The 15,083-nt window shown below is 39.0% G+C and overlaps 1 protein-coding gene across 13 annotated transcripts in view; it reads right to left on the bottom strand.

Moving 5' to 3' along the window:
- The window catches only part of CACNB2 (calcium voltage-gated channel auxiliary subunit beta 2), a 255,178-nt gene that overhangs the window by 16,258 nt on the left and 223,837 nt on the right, over positions 1 to 15,083 (bottom strand). For 10 of the 13 annotated variants that reach the window (XR_008821273.1, XM_056334823.1, XM_056334824.1 and 7 more), the window contains 3 exons: positions 11,678 to 11,758; positions 11,312 to 11,370; positions 8,122 to 8,231 (listed from right to left, as the gene is read on the bottom strand). Coding sequence is in view for 12 of the 13 variants with exons in the window: in XM_056334823.1 (XP_056190798.1) it covers positions 8,122 to 8,231; positions 11,312 to 11,370; positions 11,678 to 11,758 (250 nt within the window). In the remaining variant the exon portion in view is untranslated. Of the gene's footprint in view, positions 1 to 8,121; positions 8,232 to 11,311; positions 11,371 to 11,677; positions 11,759 to 15,026; positions 15,047 to 15,083 lie in introns of all 13 variants that reach the window. The other 3 variants (XM_056334816.1, XM_056334817.1, XM_056334822.1) reach the window with 1 other exon arrangement.

Raw genomic sequence — 15,083 nt, 5'->3', positions numbered from 1 at the left:
GCATACAGCATGAGGTAACGTTATAACAAGCGTAACACACAGAAACAAGAAAAAGTTTTGGGTACTTTTGATGAAGAAATGCAGCAAAAGCACAAAGCTGGTTCAGCAGTCTCTGCAAATGGCATGTGTACATGGCATGTATAGAAATGTAACTAAGCCAATTGGGACTGACTTTCAGGTGAATGAGATTTAACCATGTACTGTACCTTCTCGGAGAGAAAACTTTTCAAAATTATGGATTTCTTCTAGCCTTTTAAAGAAATGAATCAATTGCCCTTTCCTTAAATTTAGTTCTTTTTAGTCCATTTCACATACCAAACATAAAACAGTATTGACAAGCAAACATTTATTTTTATCCATAAAACAAACTTTCATATAGGAAAGGAAGAAGACTGTACTGTCCTCCTAAATCTTGATGAGCTAGACACTCTTTTTGTAAAATTATTGGATACATTAATTTTACACTAGAATATTCAGTGGTGGCATTGGTTTCCAATGAGTCAAATACCAAGACTATTTTTAACTGATGCTTTTGCAAAAGCGAACTTTCAGTCGATAGGTGTTTGCAGCATTAATAGCATTACATTAAGTCCATTGAGACTTCCCTATAATCCTGTAAATCCAGTTCGTCATGGCAATTCCTATTCCCGATTATCGCATTGTTTGTCTGTGCCTCCTTGAAGTTAATTCTGGATTATCTATTAAATCAGTTCCAAACAATGGTACTCACTCCACTGTTTACTGTGCTATGCACAATTATGAATAATAGGCACGATACTGCAAACCCGTATGTGGTAATAAGGTAAGATCTGTTCTCAAAAAAGAGGTTCATTTATTTCCCAGAAAAAAAGTATTTGGTATCAGTATATCAAGGACATTACCTTTGTACTATATTAAGTCATTGAAAGAACATTGATTAAAATAATATTTACAATAAAACCAACAATAAATTTTCAAAAGTCTAAGAAATAGCCTTCTCAGCTGCAGTTACAACCGTTGCTCACAAACGTGAGCATAACTGGGGGATAAATCAGTAGCTTGACTGTCCAGCTGCATGAGGTACCACCACGCAAAGGTGGGTGAGCAAAGGAATAGCTTCCCATCGAACCTGGAAGCAGCGAGGGATTTGGATTAACAAAGCAGTTCTGGGGAGCTGCATTTGCTATAATAAAAACCCATTTTTGTAGAATACCAGATGTAGAAATAAACACAAGTCTCAGTCCACATGCCACTGACTGTCCAAGGAGGAGAGAGACAGATGGGAACTCATCTCCCCCATATCCTACAGCCATGCAGCCAGGAGACCCATTCAGACCAGACCAGACCAAACCAACCCAAATCAAACCAAACCCTGTTCTGCATTAAAGATCAAATGTGATTGCAATAAATACTATTTTTAAATACCTAGATCAGAACTAAGTTATTGTAGATTGTGTGTGTGGGACACATACAAATTTAGTGTTTGATAGAATTATTTTTTTCTTTTTGCAATCATTTGGAGAAAAGGCCCTATTCCTATTTTATACAAGGGAAAATGTAAGTAGAGAAAGAACTCACTTTCCATGACTCCTCAGACGACCTGCAGCAAGTTACTAAAGAAGAACTAATGTAACCTGAGTCCCGACAATGATTTATCTATGACTGATACTTGTATTGGGAGAGCATATTATTTGGCTGCAAAGCTAATACTAATAGAGTGGGAAATGCCACGATAGCTCTCTTAAATCAAATTCTGTGGTTTGTATTGTAAGACAGCATGCTCAGGAACATATAATAAAGTTGTTTCTGTAGAGCTGCCGTCTCAATCAGTATGCAACTCTGTATGTTGTCAACTGATAAGTACCTATTGAACCATTTACTTTCTCTTCATTGTCAAATACGTGTTTCACGTCTCATTCAAAGCATATTGTTCTAATCTTCCTCTGAAAACAGAACAGAATGAATAAATTATTTGTTGGTAATTTTATGGAACTTTCTGTGGTGGCATTTCACTGATGTAATAAAGAGCTGGAATTACTTGTATTTTCCAGATAGAAAACCGAATCACAAAAAATAATCACAAGTTACCACTACTTTTTTGGGGGTTCATTTTCCGAATGTAGTGTCTGATACTTCAGAGTAATTACCATAGTAATTAGCATAATAATTATCATTGTAAATTGCATTCCTCAGGGGTTGTTATTAAGACCAACGCTGTTTAACATCTTTGTTGGCAACATGGATGGCAGGATTGGCTGTAGCCTCCGACTTTGCTGCTGACACCAGGCTGTGTGGTGCAGTCGACATGCTGGAGGGAAGGGATGCCACCCACAGGGACCCTGACAAGGCTTGAGAGGTGGGCCCAAGCGAACCTCATGAAGTTCAACAAGGCCAAGTGTAAGGTCCTGTATGTGGGATGGGGCAATCCCAAGCACAAATACAGGCTGGGCAGAGACTGAGAGAAGCCCTGAGGAGAAGGACTTGGGGGTGTTGGTGGATGAGAAGCTCAACATGACCCAACAATGTGCACTGGCAGCCCAAAAAGCCAACCGTATTCTGGAATGGCATCAAAAGAAGCATTACCAGCAGGCTGAGGGAGGCAATTCTCTCCCTCTGGGCCCCCCCACGTAAAGAGGCCATGGACCTGTTGGAGTGGGTCCAGAGGAGGGCCACAAAGATGATCAGAGGGCTGGAGCACCTCTCATGAAAGAGGCTGAAAGAGTTGGGGTTGTTCAGCCTGAAGAGAAGGCTCTGGGGAGACCTTACAGCAGCTTTCCAGTACCTAAAAGCAGCCTACAAGACAGCTGGAGAGGGACTTTTTGCAAGGCTATCGATGTAGCGATAGGACGGGGGCAATGGCTTTGAGCTGGAAGAGGGTAGGTTTATGTTGGATATTAGGAAGAAATTCTTCACTATGAGAGTGGTGAGGCACTGGCACAGGTTGCCCAGAGAAGCTGTGGATGCCCCATCCCTGGAAGTGTTCAAGGCCAGGCTGGATGGGGCTTTGAGCAACCTGGTCTGGTGGAAGGTGCCCCTGCCCATGGCAGGGGGGTTGGAACTAGGTGATCTTTAAGGTCCCTTCCAACCCAAACCATGCTATGATTCTACCAAATTACAATCAGACTAGAAAAATGGAAGCCATCCTACAGGAAATCCTGGTTTCTGCAGATTTTTTCTTCCAAAACAGAACATAACCTTGAAGCTTCTTTTACAAGTCAGTATTAAGACTCAGGAAACTCCTGATGCTGCTCTGTACTGTCAGTACATGATATCAGTACTGATCTGAGAGAAGGGAAAAACTCTTTGAGCTATGCTGGGAATGAAAAGAATAGCTCCCCAGTTAAATGCCTGTGAAGAGGAGAGCCTAAAATAAGAGGATTTCTGTTGAATGAGGAGCCCTAAGGCTGATATTTCACAAGGTACCCAACAGTAGCTCCAGTAGTCCATAAAGTACTGCCAGGTTTCCATCTGCATTTTCCAAATCAGTGCATCATCATGCAACATGCTGATTTTGATGACATACATTATTGTTTGACAGGTTCAAAGTCTGAATCTCAGTTTTAGCCACAATACTCAATACTTCCAAAAATCATACTTGAGACAGGCAGAAAACACTGGGGAAAAAATAGCCTTCTTTATAAAGCCTGTAAACAACTAGTCAGAGAGTATACAGGAATTTTGTATCAGAAGCAGCAAAAGCCACTTTTTACTTTTGAAGAGCCACTGAGTTCTTCAATTAATTCAGTAAAAAAAAAAAAAAAAGAGTCTCTCTTTCCATCCCTCAGCAGTGCACCTCACCTGTGACTTGGTGAGCCAGGACTGCTGGTGGCAGGGAGGGAGGCAGTGCAGAGGGGCTGGGCAGGAAGGGGAACAAGGGGATGCTCCTTCCCTCGGTGCCTCCATCCTCCACTGGCACCGGCCCAGGCTCCAGGCATGGGCAGTCACCACGTTACAGGCATGGCACGCTCTGCACTCCCTTGGTGAGCTTTACTGGGTGTCATCTCCAGCATCAAGCCCTCACTGGTGCAAAGGGGCTACTTGTTGGCCCTGAGTGAGGTGTGCAGGCTGCTGTGATTCAGAAGAGAAGCTCATGGCACATCATGCTGCAGTGCTGTAGCTTACAGACTATAGGGCTGTAGGTAGCAGACCCCCCTCCCGCACTGGGGCTATCCCTTTATTCAACAGAGAATCAACATCTGCTGAACCAACAGTGATCAACCAGTGCTCAGCATGCTTAAGACTGAAATTCAGATCCCTGTTCCAAACCAGATACAGCAGGAGCTTGACTCTGTGTGCCCTACATCCCAAATGTGTGGGTTTTATTTTACTTTATTATTATTTTAATAATTATATATAAATAAAATAATAATTACAATTATTACCAAATGTGGTTTTAATTACTGGGGTATGAGCTCCTTGGAGGAGCCTGGAAGATGGATGATGAAGGAGTTTCCTCATTATGATAATGAATTCAGTCTTGGATCAGAAATCTTTTCTGTTGAAACTGACTAATTTACTGCCACAAAAAGTTTTGGTCAAACCACTATTTCCTGTCCTGCTCCTCCCAAATTGCAATTGAAAATGTCCTACTGTGCTTTTAGAGAACTTCATTTGCCTTCCTGAAGTTTCTTGCCTCATACATTGTACAAGTTTCATAGCAAGTGGAACAGCAATTCACTGAACAATTCCAATTCCCCACATTAGTTCCTGCATTTTTCAAAAAACCTAAGACAGGACCAGTGGAAGAGCAGTCTGCAAACACATGACCCAAGACTGAATCACAGCATACGTAACCTACAGATACTAAGAAGTTGCACAGATAACCTTCTTACTATTACTTACTAAGCTTTATTTTGTGCAACATGAGTTTGTAAACCCAATAATATTCTTTTAATAGCATTTTTTTTTAACTTATAGCAAACATCATACAAACTAAAAAATAAAATTCTGCTATATGGTGTGATATTGCCACTCATCTCTGCTCCCCGAGCCAACTACGTACTCACAGCAGTGGTATGTTGTCATCCTCCTTGTGAACCATTGCTAGAATAGGCCACCTACCAGCACACTACAATGATGTTTTCCGATTCTGACTTTATTTCTACCTTGCAGTACATTGAAGGCAAGCAGGGGAACAGGCTCTAACACTCCTTGTACTTCCTCTCTTTTGCCTTGCACAAGGGTTTTCCCATCACCTTGAAAAAGCAGTTTCCTTTTCTGACTCAAGGTTGTTTTATTTTATCTCAGTTTTCCTCCCAAACCACTGCGCTACCATATTGTTTCCCTCCCCTAACTTCCTTCCTGGCTGGCTTTTGTCCTCCCATGGTTAACCCCATCTCTGGAGGACCTGAGGTACTTCACCAGTGAGTTCAACTATCCCAGCTCCTGCTCTGTAACGCCGACCTTTTCCATAACGGATTTGCACTACTTGCCTTTCTGCTTTAGCCAAGCCACTTGCTCCTCCAGTTGAACAGCTTCAAAATAAACAACTTTTTACTCCATCCTCCATGCTGTGCCACAAAAAAGGGTTTGAAAGCTGAAAGAAGAGCACCTTTCCCCTTTAGGTCTGCTTGGCTGCCCTGATCCAATCTGCTAGGGTCAGGTTCTGCTCAGCATCATTGCTGGACCTTGCCCAGGGAGAGCTGAGTCTTTATGTAATTCAGATGCAAGGCTTGGCATGTGTTAACAGCAGCTTCTAATAATTTGGACAAGTTTACTTGTTATTTTCATTTAAAATGCCCAGAATAACACAACTGATAACACTGTCCAATTCACTACCAAATTTCACCCCCCTGCTAGATTATTAGAAGCATGGGAGTATTATAGCTTCTGAAAGAAAAGGTTTTGAGAATATTTTAATATTGGTAAAATTAATTTTTGCCCTAACTTAATTGTTAAAATGACCTAGTTGCTGTAACTAATATTTCCCAAAATAATTCAAAATGATTTTGTAGATTAGGTAATTTTTAGAACAATTATAAGTAACTGAAAACCTGATATTATTACCTAAGATGCCCTGCTACATAACAGCCCTGTTACAAAAACTATAAAGACATACCTATCTTCCACCCACATACCTACATATATACCTAACCACTGTCATGTTCTGGGTGTCTCCAAAGGAGGTTCTGTCAGAACTTCCATCTTAAATACCTCTATAAAAAAAATACCTTTACCCAATAAAAGATGCTGATATTCTTAAGGGTAAGGTTCTCCACAAGATAAAGGTGTACAACATTGGGTTGCATTTATTTTTTATAATATTTTTTCTGTATACATTTTTTTGATAGCTGTTTTGCATATATGGAAATATTTTAGCATGAGTAATAGATGGTATGCTTTTTACTGCTGCATATATTTGTGCAGTATTGCACACAACCACACATGTTTTGATGCTCAGGTTGGCAAATTAATCACCACGATGGTGGTGAGGCACTGGCACAGGTTGCCCAGAGAAGCTGTGGATGCCCCATCCCTGGACAAGGCCAGGCTGGATGGGGCTTTGAGCAACCTGATGCAGTGGAAGGTGTCCCTGTCCATGGCAGGGGGGTTGGAACTAGGTGATCTTTAAGGTCCCTTCCAACTCAAAACATTCTATGAATCTACGATTCTGCTTGTTCCACAACTGGGTGACCTCCATCCTTATTACCAATTCTCAGTTCCATTCAAAAGTGACACTTTTTCATTAGATTATTAAACTGACTTTGGTGACAAGACTGAAATTCACATATTCTTGTCTGTAAAGATATTCATTACGTTGTTACAGTACATTGTGTTTTCATATTTGAAAACACTTAAAATAAGACATACTTGGAAGCTATCAGACTACTTGCAAGTAAAGATTCACAGCCTCCACACAGCTGAAAGGAAGAGTTTTAAGAAGCAAATTTTCAAGAAAGGGATGTCAAACTTTGTAAGGCAGAGAAGCTCATTATAAGGACAGGTATATAAGCAAGATGTTAAATATTCGGTCAAAGTACAGACACACTCAGAAATTTTGTTATAAAGCTGATACAGAACCCATTTAGTAAGATGAATGCGACTCCTTTCCTGTTCCACAAAATTTGCAAGATTCCAAGATACAATGCTGTGTTGAGGGGAAACCAAGCTCTCTCAAAGGCTACTAAGAGAAATCTGCAGCCTTGTGAAGACAGAAATCTGGCTGGAGCATCCACCTGTGATCTAGGACATTTAAGTTCAAGTTCCTCCTTTTTTGTACTTGAGCAGGGACTTAAACATGGGTGTCCCATAACTCAGCTAAATGCCCTAACACAAGTACACAGACTCCTGGCAGGATTCATCTTGGCTGCCTCCAGGTGTCTCTGCACAGGGAATGAGCCAGCAGTGTCAGGGGAGTCTCAGATATAACACCTTGTGCTGGAGGAAAGGCTGAGGCCAGGCCACATGAGCAGATACTCCAAAGTGACCACCTTTACCTGTTTAATCTAAGGACACCTTGGGATAACAAGCTCCAGTGTAGCCACCTGTACTGTAGATGGTGACATTTACTTACATCTTCCCAGCTAAGCTTGTTTTTCTTCCTGGCCAATAAATGTTTTATTATTCATACAACTGGACAAGCTTCAGTACAAAAAGACTCATGCAAGATGACAGATATGTATGCTAGGAATCTAGCCATATAGGTTTTTAAAAGTGTCCCCTTTTCTATCCTTTTTTTTGTACTAACCTCAGCATTAAACTGATACATAATTCAGGAAATGTGCACTTCAATAATTTTTTTCAGGTCTAGTATCAGTAGCTCTCACTACTAGTAATATTATCAAAGATAATACATAGTATCAATAATAGTCATATAATTTCAGGAATTCTGAAACCATCAATTCTATTTAACCTGAGGAACACCCCTTCATATTTTATTTACCTTAAGGATGGCTACTTCTCCCCTCTGAGACAATGAGCAAAATCTGAAAACTGAACATATGCAGGATAAACCAAAATCAGCAGTATATGAAGTTTACCTGGTAGCGATTTTAGAATGATTTCTAGTGCCAGGATTTCTGAATTATGGCAATCGAGATTTTCTCACAGCAGAGAGAAGGCTATTTTTAGCTTACACATATGAATTGAGAGTAGTATAGACTTTACAGCCAATCTGGAGACAGCATCACTATAGGTACTTACCTAAGCTTGATCTTGTGTTAGATCGCTCTATTATCGCATGCTTACTGGGATTGTTTAATACTGAACGTTTGGCAAGTGAGATGTCTGCTGTGACTCGTGTAATTGATATACTGCAAAAATAAAATACAGTAAAATAAAACAGAATGTTATTTATCTTGCAGGGATGTGGGGAGAAAAAGAGATTCATTTAACAGTAGAAGATGGCTAAGACTACAGGAAAAGAAGTTCTTCTCAGCAGCACAGTATGCTCTGTACACTGTGAACAGAGAAGAAATTTTATTTAACTAATACTGTTGCAAGAACTACTGGTAAGACATCCCCCTTTCTCACAGTACCAACATGCAGTATGACCACTGACTGCAAAGCGACAAGTGTCTGGGAAGAAGCAAGGCAGAAAGAGATCAGAGATGTGCTGCAGAAGATGGGACTTCTCTGGGAGCTACAGGCCTGATGTGGTTAGACTTTGCACCAGTATTCCCAGTATGAATCAGCTGGTTTCTCCTTTCTCTAATTTTGATTAATTTGTTGAAAGGTACCAAATGATAACCTGGCTTACTTTAGCCATATGTATAAGACATAAAGGGATATGCAGACTTAACAGGTAAAGGTAAGGCTTAGCAGGAAACTAGTACAGCCATATAACTATGTTTAATGTTTAGTTTAACATATGTTTTTTCACAGAGCAAGAGTGACCTATAATTTTCCAGAAAGATCCAGTAGTATACGCTGGTCACCTAAAAATGGGGACAGCACACAGAAGTGTGCAAATGAAAACCCTGGGCTGTGTATCCGGCAGGCTCAATTTTGTGTTTATGAGAAAAGATGAGCAAAGAAACAAGTGGTTACTTCCAGTTGTTTGCACTGACCTGCTACATAACCTTTGCATATTCTTCCTAGGAAAACAGTTAACTCAGTTTGTTTTGCTTTACAGAGTCAAAATGCACCCTTTGGATAAATTACTTTTCAAATTCTCTGGTGTACTGAGGTTTAGGGGTCACATTTTTCCAGTGCTGAAAGTTTTGACGATATCCCCTTGTTCTTCTTTGCATGATTTTACATGCAATTTAAAAGCAGGAAATGGATTTGCTAAGAACAGGGAGGGCTCCTTCCTAGCAAGCACAGTCAGATGCTGTTCAGCTGAAATGTAATCAAAGAGGTCATTTCCCAATGAGCTCAACATGTGTATATGTTTATCTAAAACCCTACAAAATGTAACAAAGCCATAAGTTAATATGGAAAAACAAAATTATTTGTACAATACTGATTAGTAACATCATTTTGAAAACAGGCATGATTTAACTAAAGCTAAAAACATAACCAAAGATTGTGATTTCTGGCACAGCCCCTCGCAGATAATGCCATTAGTCTTAAAATGAAATCCAACATGTAATTTGGGGTACCCAATAGTTATCTTTATTTGCTAATTGATGAACACTACAAACTTTTACAACATTTTGAGTTTTGTTTTGTTATTCCTGCCAGTCTTCCTTCCTACACAGAATATAAAATATTTTTTTTTCCTTTTGGGGAATTTGAAAAATTGTATTTTTCAAATACAATCATGGTATATTGAATAAAGCTAGATTTATCAGTCTAAAAATACTATTTTTAACTTTAAGTTTGTTGGTTTTTTTAGTCTTTTTAAGGTCATTTTAATGTCTTCTGAAGTATGTGACAGCAGGAAGAACAAGTCTGCTCTTGAAACAAAGGGTATGTATGTTTATGTAGTGAAACAATTGCAATGAGAGTGGGGACAGCAGCATGGCAGTGAAAGCAGCAGCATGGATCTAAGAACCTCCTGCACAAACTCGTTGAGGACCTTGAGTACAAATTCAGATTGCTACTGAAGTTTAGGATGCTTCAAATCCGCTACCATAGACATCAATTGCATTGAGAGTATTTGTGAATTCACCCTACCACAATTGGATCTACAATTGAAAATTAGATATGCTTTAAAATACTTCAAGACAGAAAGACACAGTAACTTTTTTTTTTCTGCTTGCAACACTCACTATTTTGGTACCTTCCAATTCTGAAGGTACATATGTAAGATTTGAAAACCCTGACTAATACAATGAGGGACTGCCAAGTGGTTAGGTATCAACAACACCATTCTGACTGAGAAAATACCACAGCTTAGACCGCAATGTCTGGTATTTTAAAGAGCTGAAGCTATTGACAGAAAACGTCAGGCTCCCTCTTGAAAGTCTGACAGCACCAGGGCAGATAGAATAGTGTTCCTGCTCTGCCCACCTCCAGATGAAATAGAACAGTAACTCAAGTTACAGATATTGTAACAAGACCTTCCTGTTTTCTCAGTTTTTCCCCCCAAATGTCAACCCACTAGCACGTATTAATCTGAGGCTCAATCTAGTAGCAATATAATCACATGTGGAGAACATACCTTACAACTCTGGTCCATGATGTCTGAATTACAGAACATGCCACTGCTTTTAGAGTCAGATTATCATTTGACATTTGTACTATACTAATACCTGGAGGGTCAAATATCAACCAGGTTGGACCTCGCCTAGTACACTGGGGGGGATCGGCTGCAACAGCACTCAGATGAAAACCCAGCAAAGTGTAGCCTGTCTGCTACCAAAGGCGACCATATTTCAGCGAGGTGGGGGACTGCCCCACCCCCCGAAGTCTTTTTGAGACTTCCTATTATAGAGTCCAGCACTGCTGTCAAACCAAGCTCCCATTCTTGGGGGATCAAGAGTTTGACAATCATATACATTGGACAGTCTGAATCTCCTATCACTCTTCCCAAGTTAGATGCCGCTGTAAGGAACTAGAGCTGAGGAGGAACAGTGCCCCTCGTCAGCTTGTACAGAACCCAGGAAGCACTGATGAGGTATCACTTGAAAAATACTCTAAACTTTCTAAGAATATATATTTATTACATCTGTAGATAAATATCTAGCAATTTAGAGCGTGAATGTCACAGTCATCAAGATGACATCCTTTTTCCACTCTCAACAAATACATGTCCCTGAACACATCCCACGGCAACACAGCCTGTGTGCTCTGCTGAGGAAATTTAAAAACCACGCTACAGCCCACTGATAAAGGAATTGGCTGCTGTTCCTAATTTTCTACAAAAATTATGTCATTATTTCTTAAAAATCTGGTAGTACCTACACAGGACCTGAATTCCGGTAGATTTGCATTGCAAGGTACTTACCGCCCTTCGAATCTATGTTTTAAAAAATCGAATAATGCTTTTTGCATCATATCTGTTACCTAGAAGCAAACAAACAACAAATTAATAAACACATAAGAAACTCATAATACTCGATGCTAATAATAATATGTAATAAAGTTGCCAGCAAGTCATATCTGAACAGTTGACTGGAATATAGTTTGTTCTTTATCCGAATTCTGATACAAACTACAATACAAATAAGCAGCCATCTAGTAGAACTAAAAACTGTCTAGATTTCTGTCTATGATATAAATTGTGTTCTGCAGCTTAACTACCTTTGAACACTCAAATACAAATGAAGCGCAACAGCTTTGGCAAATGAAACCATTTTCAACAATCACTTACCTCATATCCCTTCAGAGAAGGCCCCACTAAAACTACTGGTCGCATAGAAGGCACTACATCATAAGGAGGGATGTGCTCTGTCTACAAAACAGAAAAAGCTTTCAGCATCATAGCACCTAGAGAAAGTGTTACACATTACTTACTACATTAGGAACTCTGAATTTCCAGTGATGTCACCAACACAGGAATCATGGATTCATTAACTTTTCCTGAACACTGGTAGTAAAAGATAACGACATACCAGGTTCAGGAATTTCTTTTGAAAAAGCTTTTCTTTGACTTTTGGTTTTCCTGCCGTTTTCGTATTTGCCCTGGATAGCTACAAAACTGTTACTCTGGAGACATTCACATGTCCCACTCCACAATTCCTAACTACTAAATTGAAAAGGTTATTTCCAACAGTTAATGATTTGAAATGATCAACTCTAGAGCTGTGACATCTGTTTCCCACCAAAATTTTATGTAGAAAAATTATGGAAGTGAAAAATAAAACAAAAAGGGATGGGAAAAGCATAACACATCTCTTTTTATGCTCAGATCTGCCCACTGCTTGACAAAACATTGTGACACCACTGCAAATTCCCATAGGAGCACTCATAACCCGACTTCCACATTTGCATCTGCAATTCACTTGCAAATGAAATGAAAATAATGACTGATCAAGCTAGTATTTCTAGAAATTTTTCATAAACAGAGCTTGGGATAGCAATCTTTCCACTTTGGGAAGTTCCTGTCACCACCCAAGAATGGATTCGGTTAGTACATTATTCACCAAACTACTTACTGATGTCTCTTGCACAGTTTATAAAACGTATTTTAAAATATGAAGACAGAAAGACTGCCTGCTTCCAAAGTTTGCAAAAATGTCAATATTGTTAGCAGAATAAAATAGAAACAAATTAAACTGGGTTCTTTAATAAATGGCTATTCAATATGTATCACCAAGAATGAGTGTTATCAGGAAGAGTTCTTGTTTGTAAGAGAGGGGCTGGTTTATCTTTGTCTTGGGAAAAATGATTGAAATCCAAACCCAGGAACATGTAGGTGATATGGAAAAAGGTATGCCAGATCTGTTCTTCAAAGGTCTGCACAGTATAAATACATCAGTCAAGGTCACAGAATACAGTCATTGCTCCTTGTTTCAGTACTCAATGTATCCCAAGGTGTTTCACAATAACATTAAAGTATATACATTTGGAAACACAAAAACACAAAGACATACATTAATACAGTAACAGCACAAAATGCTACACAAGCAGCAGTCTAAAGCAGTCTAAAACAAGGAAAACATTTTTGTGAATGTTTTTCAACATAATTTATCCTATTTTTTGTTACCTGTAGTTTCACCAGATAATTAGTAACATAAGAATGAATAGCAGTGCCCAAGGCATCATAAGCATGTGAATTTCTTTTACATAGTGCAGAATCTGACTCAACACATTTCAAAGCAAAACCCTGCAATTATGCTGTGCCAGTATCAAAATGCAGCCCTCCACTGTTCTTGCTAGTATTACTAATAACCTGATAAGCCTATTAAGAGACAGATCTTAAGAAAAAAATCATTACAGATGTGTAAGTGCTTATAAGCATGAACATCCTGATCTAACAGATCTTTGTCTTAATGTGGCTGACTCAACCAAAGGTATTCACGCCAGAAGTTACCCAGCTATTTGAAAATTAGGGAAAGCATAGAAATTTCCTTATTTGATGGAATATGGGGTATTTTTAAAACCTGTTCTGTCGAAACAGGCATTTTTTTGTCTAATCTTTACAGCTTGAAGTAATGAAGCTGTCAGCAGAGAACCGAGTAAAAGCTATCTGACTGAAGTATTCAAGTTCTTTAATTTAGCATTAGAGAATCTAGTATTTTCTAAGGGACTAGCACTGAACTATACAGCTTTCACTTGCAGATTCAAGCTCAAACACGAACTTGGAATAAAGACTAGCACAGTTTTGAGCATACAGCTTTTGCTCAGTGGTTTAACTATATACGTTAGTTTAGGATGCCCATCCAGTATCTAATGTAAAGGTCAGTATTAAAAAACCTACTATAATCAGCAATTATTCTGATATGGAAGAAAAGAGGCCCCACAGAATGGAGAGATGGGACTAGCTACCATGATGGTCCAAGGTGGTTCATCTAGAAGCTGCATCTTCGAAAGATGCTTATGTAGATAGCATCCGATACATGTCAACGTGTATTATTCCTTCTTACCATTTATTTTTGGTTATAAATATGATTAAGTAAGAAATTACTCAGAAGCAAGAAACTGCTATTGATTTCCATAGTGGGCTGTGAATGACATTGTACTTAACAGACCCGAATGAAGCAAATACTGGTGACTTTGGAAATGAGAAGGATCCTGTATTATTTAAAAGAGTTCAAGAAAAAAAGAGAAAAAGAAAAACATGTATTTACTAAATGTGAGAGCACCCACAGCATGGGCAATAGTGTCACTTGGCACTGTTTGTAAGCACTGTAATAGTCTGTTGTTACCTGTAGATTTAACTGTGTGGTTAAAAACATGTAAGTAAGAGCTAAGACGACTAAAGATATTTTTTTTTAAAAAAAAAGTAGTAATGTGGTATTCTACTGCATAGTTTGACTGCAACCTAATGTCTTGATGATTTATTCCAGCAAAGAACCTAGAAACTTATTGCAGTTTGCTGTAACAGGATGCCAATTGCATAATTCTGTAGTTATCTGGGTTATCCATGGAAAGACATTGGCTCTCCTGGGAACCACCAGTACCATTTCGAATAGCTGAGATACTAAAAAAGTCTGACTGATGGATGGCAAGAACATTTGGCTGATAATTTATACATGACAACAGGAGAAACTCAAAGTAAACCGTCAAAACAAGTATGCATTTTTTCACTGGTCTTGTCCACCTATTTTACATCTAGTGAATTAGAAGTTTAACTACTGACTAAATTAAAAATACAGCAGTTTTGACTATCTGTTTTCTAAGCACAATCTGAGTATCTGATTAGATTCCAATAATGATTTCAATAGACTGAGTTATAAGGAAACAAAAAACCACTTGAGAAAGATAGAGATGGAAAGAATAAGTATGCACTAGAGAGGTGAATTACATGGATTTGTTAGAAATTTCTCAGACTTTTAGAAGGCCTAAATGTGTCCTATTATTCCATCAAAAAGGGAAGTACTGTAGCCGAGTTTAACCGACATGCTGAACCTGGGAGTGTTTGTTTTCCTGTACTGAATCCACTAACAGCTCGATACATTTCTTCCTTAATTCTGTAACAGCTGCATTGTTAATCTGGGGTAATAATGCTAATGATGCCAGTGGCAGGATAAACACAGGACATGTTGATACACACTTACCGATTTCTGCTTCTGCTTAGCTACAGCAGCATGGAAAAGAAACAAAGAACAACAAAG

Source organism: Falco biarmicus, chromosome 4 (genome assembly GCF_023638135.1).
Source record: "Falco biarmicus isolate bFalBia1 chromosome 4, bFalBia1.pri, whole genome shotgun sequence".
NCBI classification, from domain to species: domain Eukaryota; kingdom Metazoa; phylum Chordata; class Aves; order Falconiformes; family Falconidae; genus Falco; species Falco biarmicus.
This window is presented reverse-complemented; position numbering and strand designations above follow the sequence as displayed.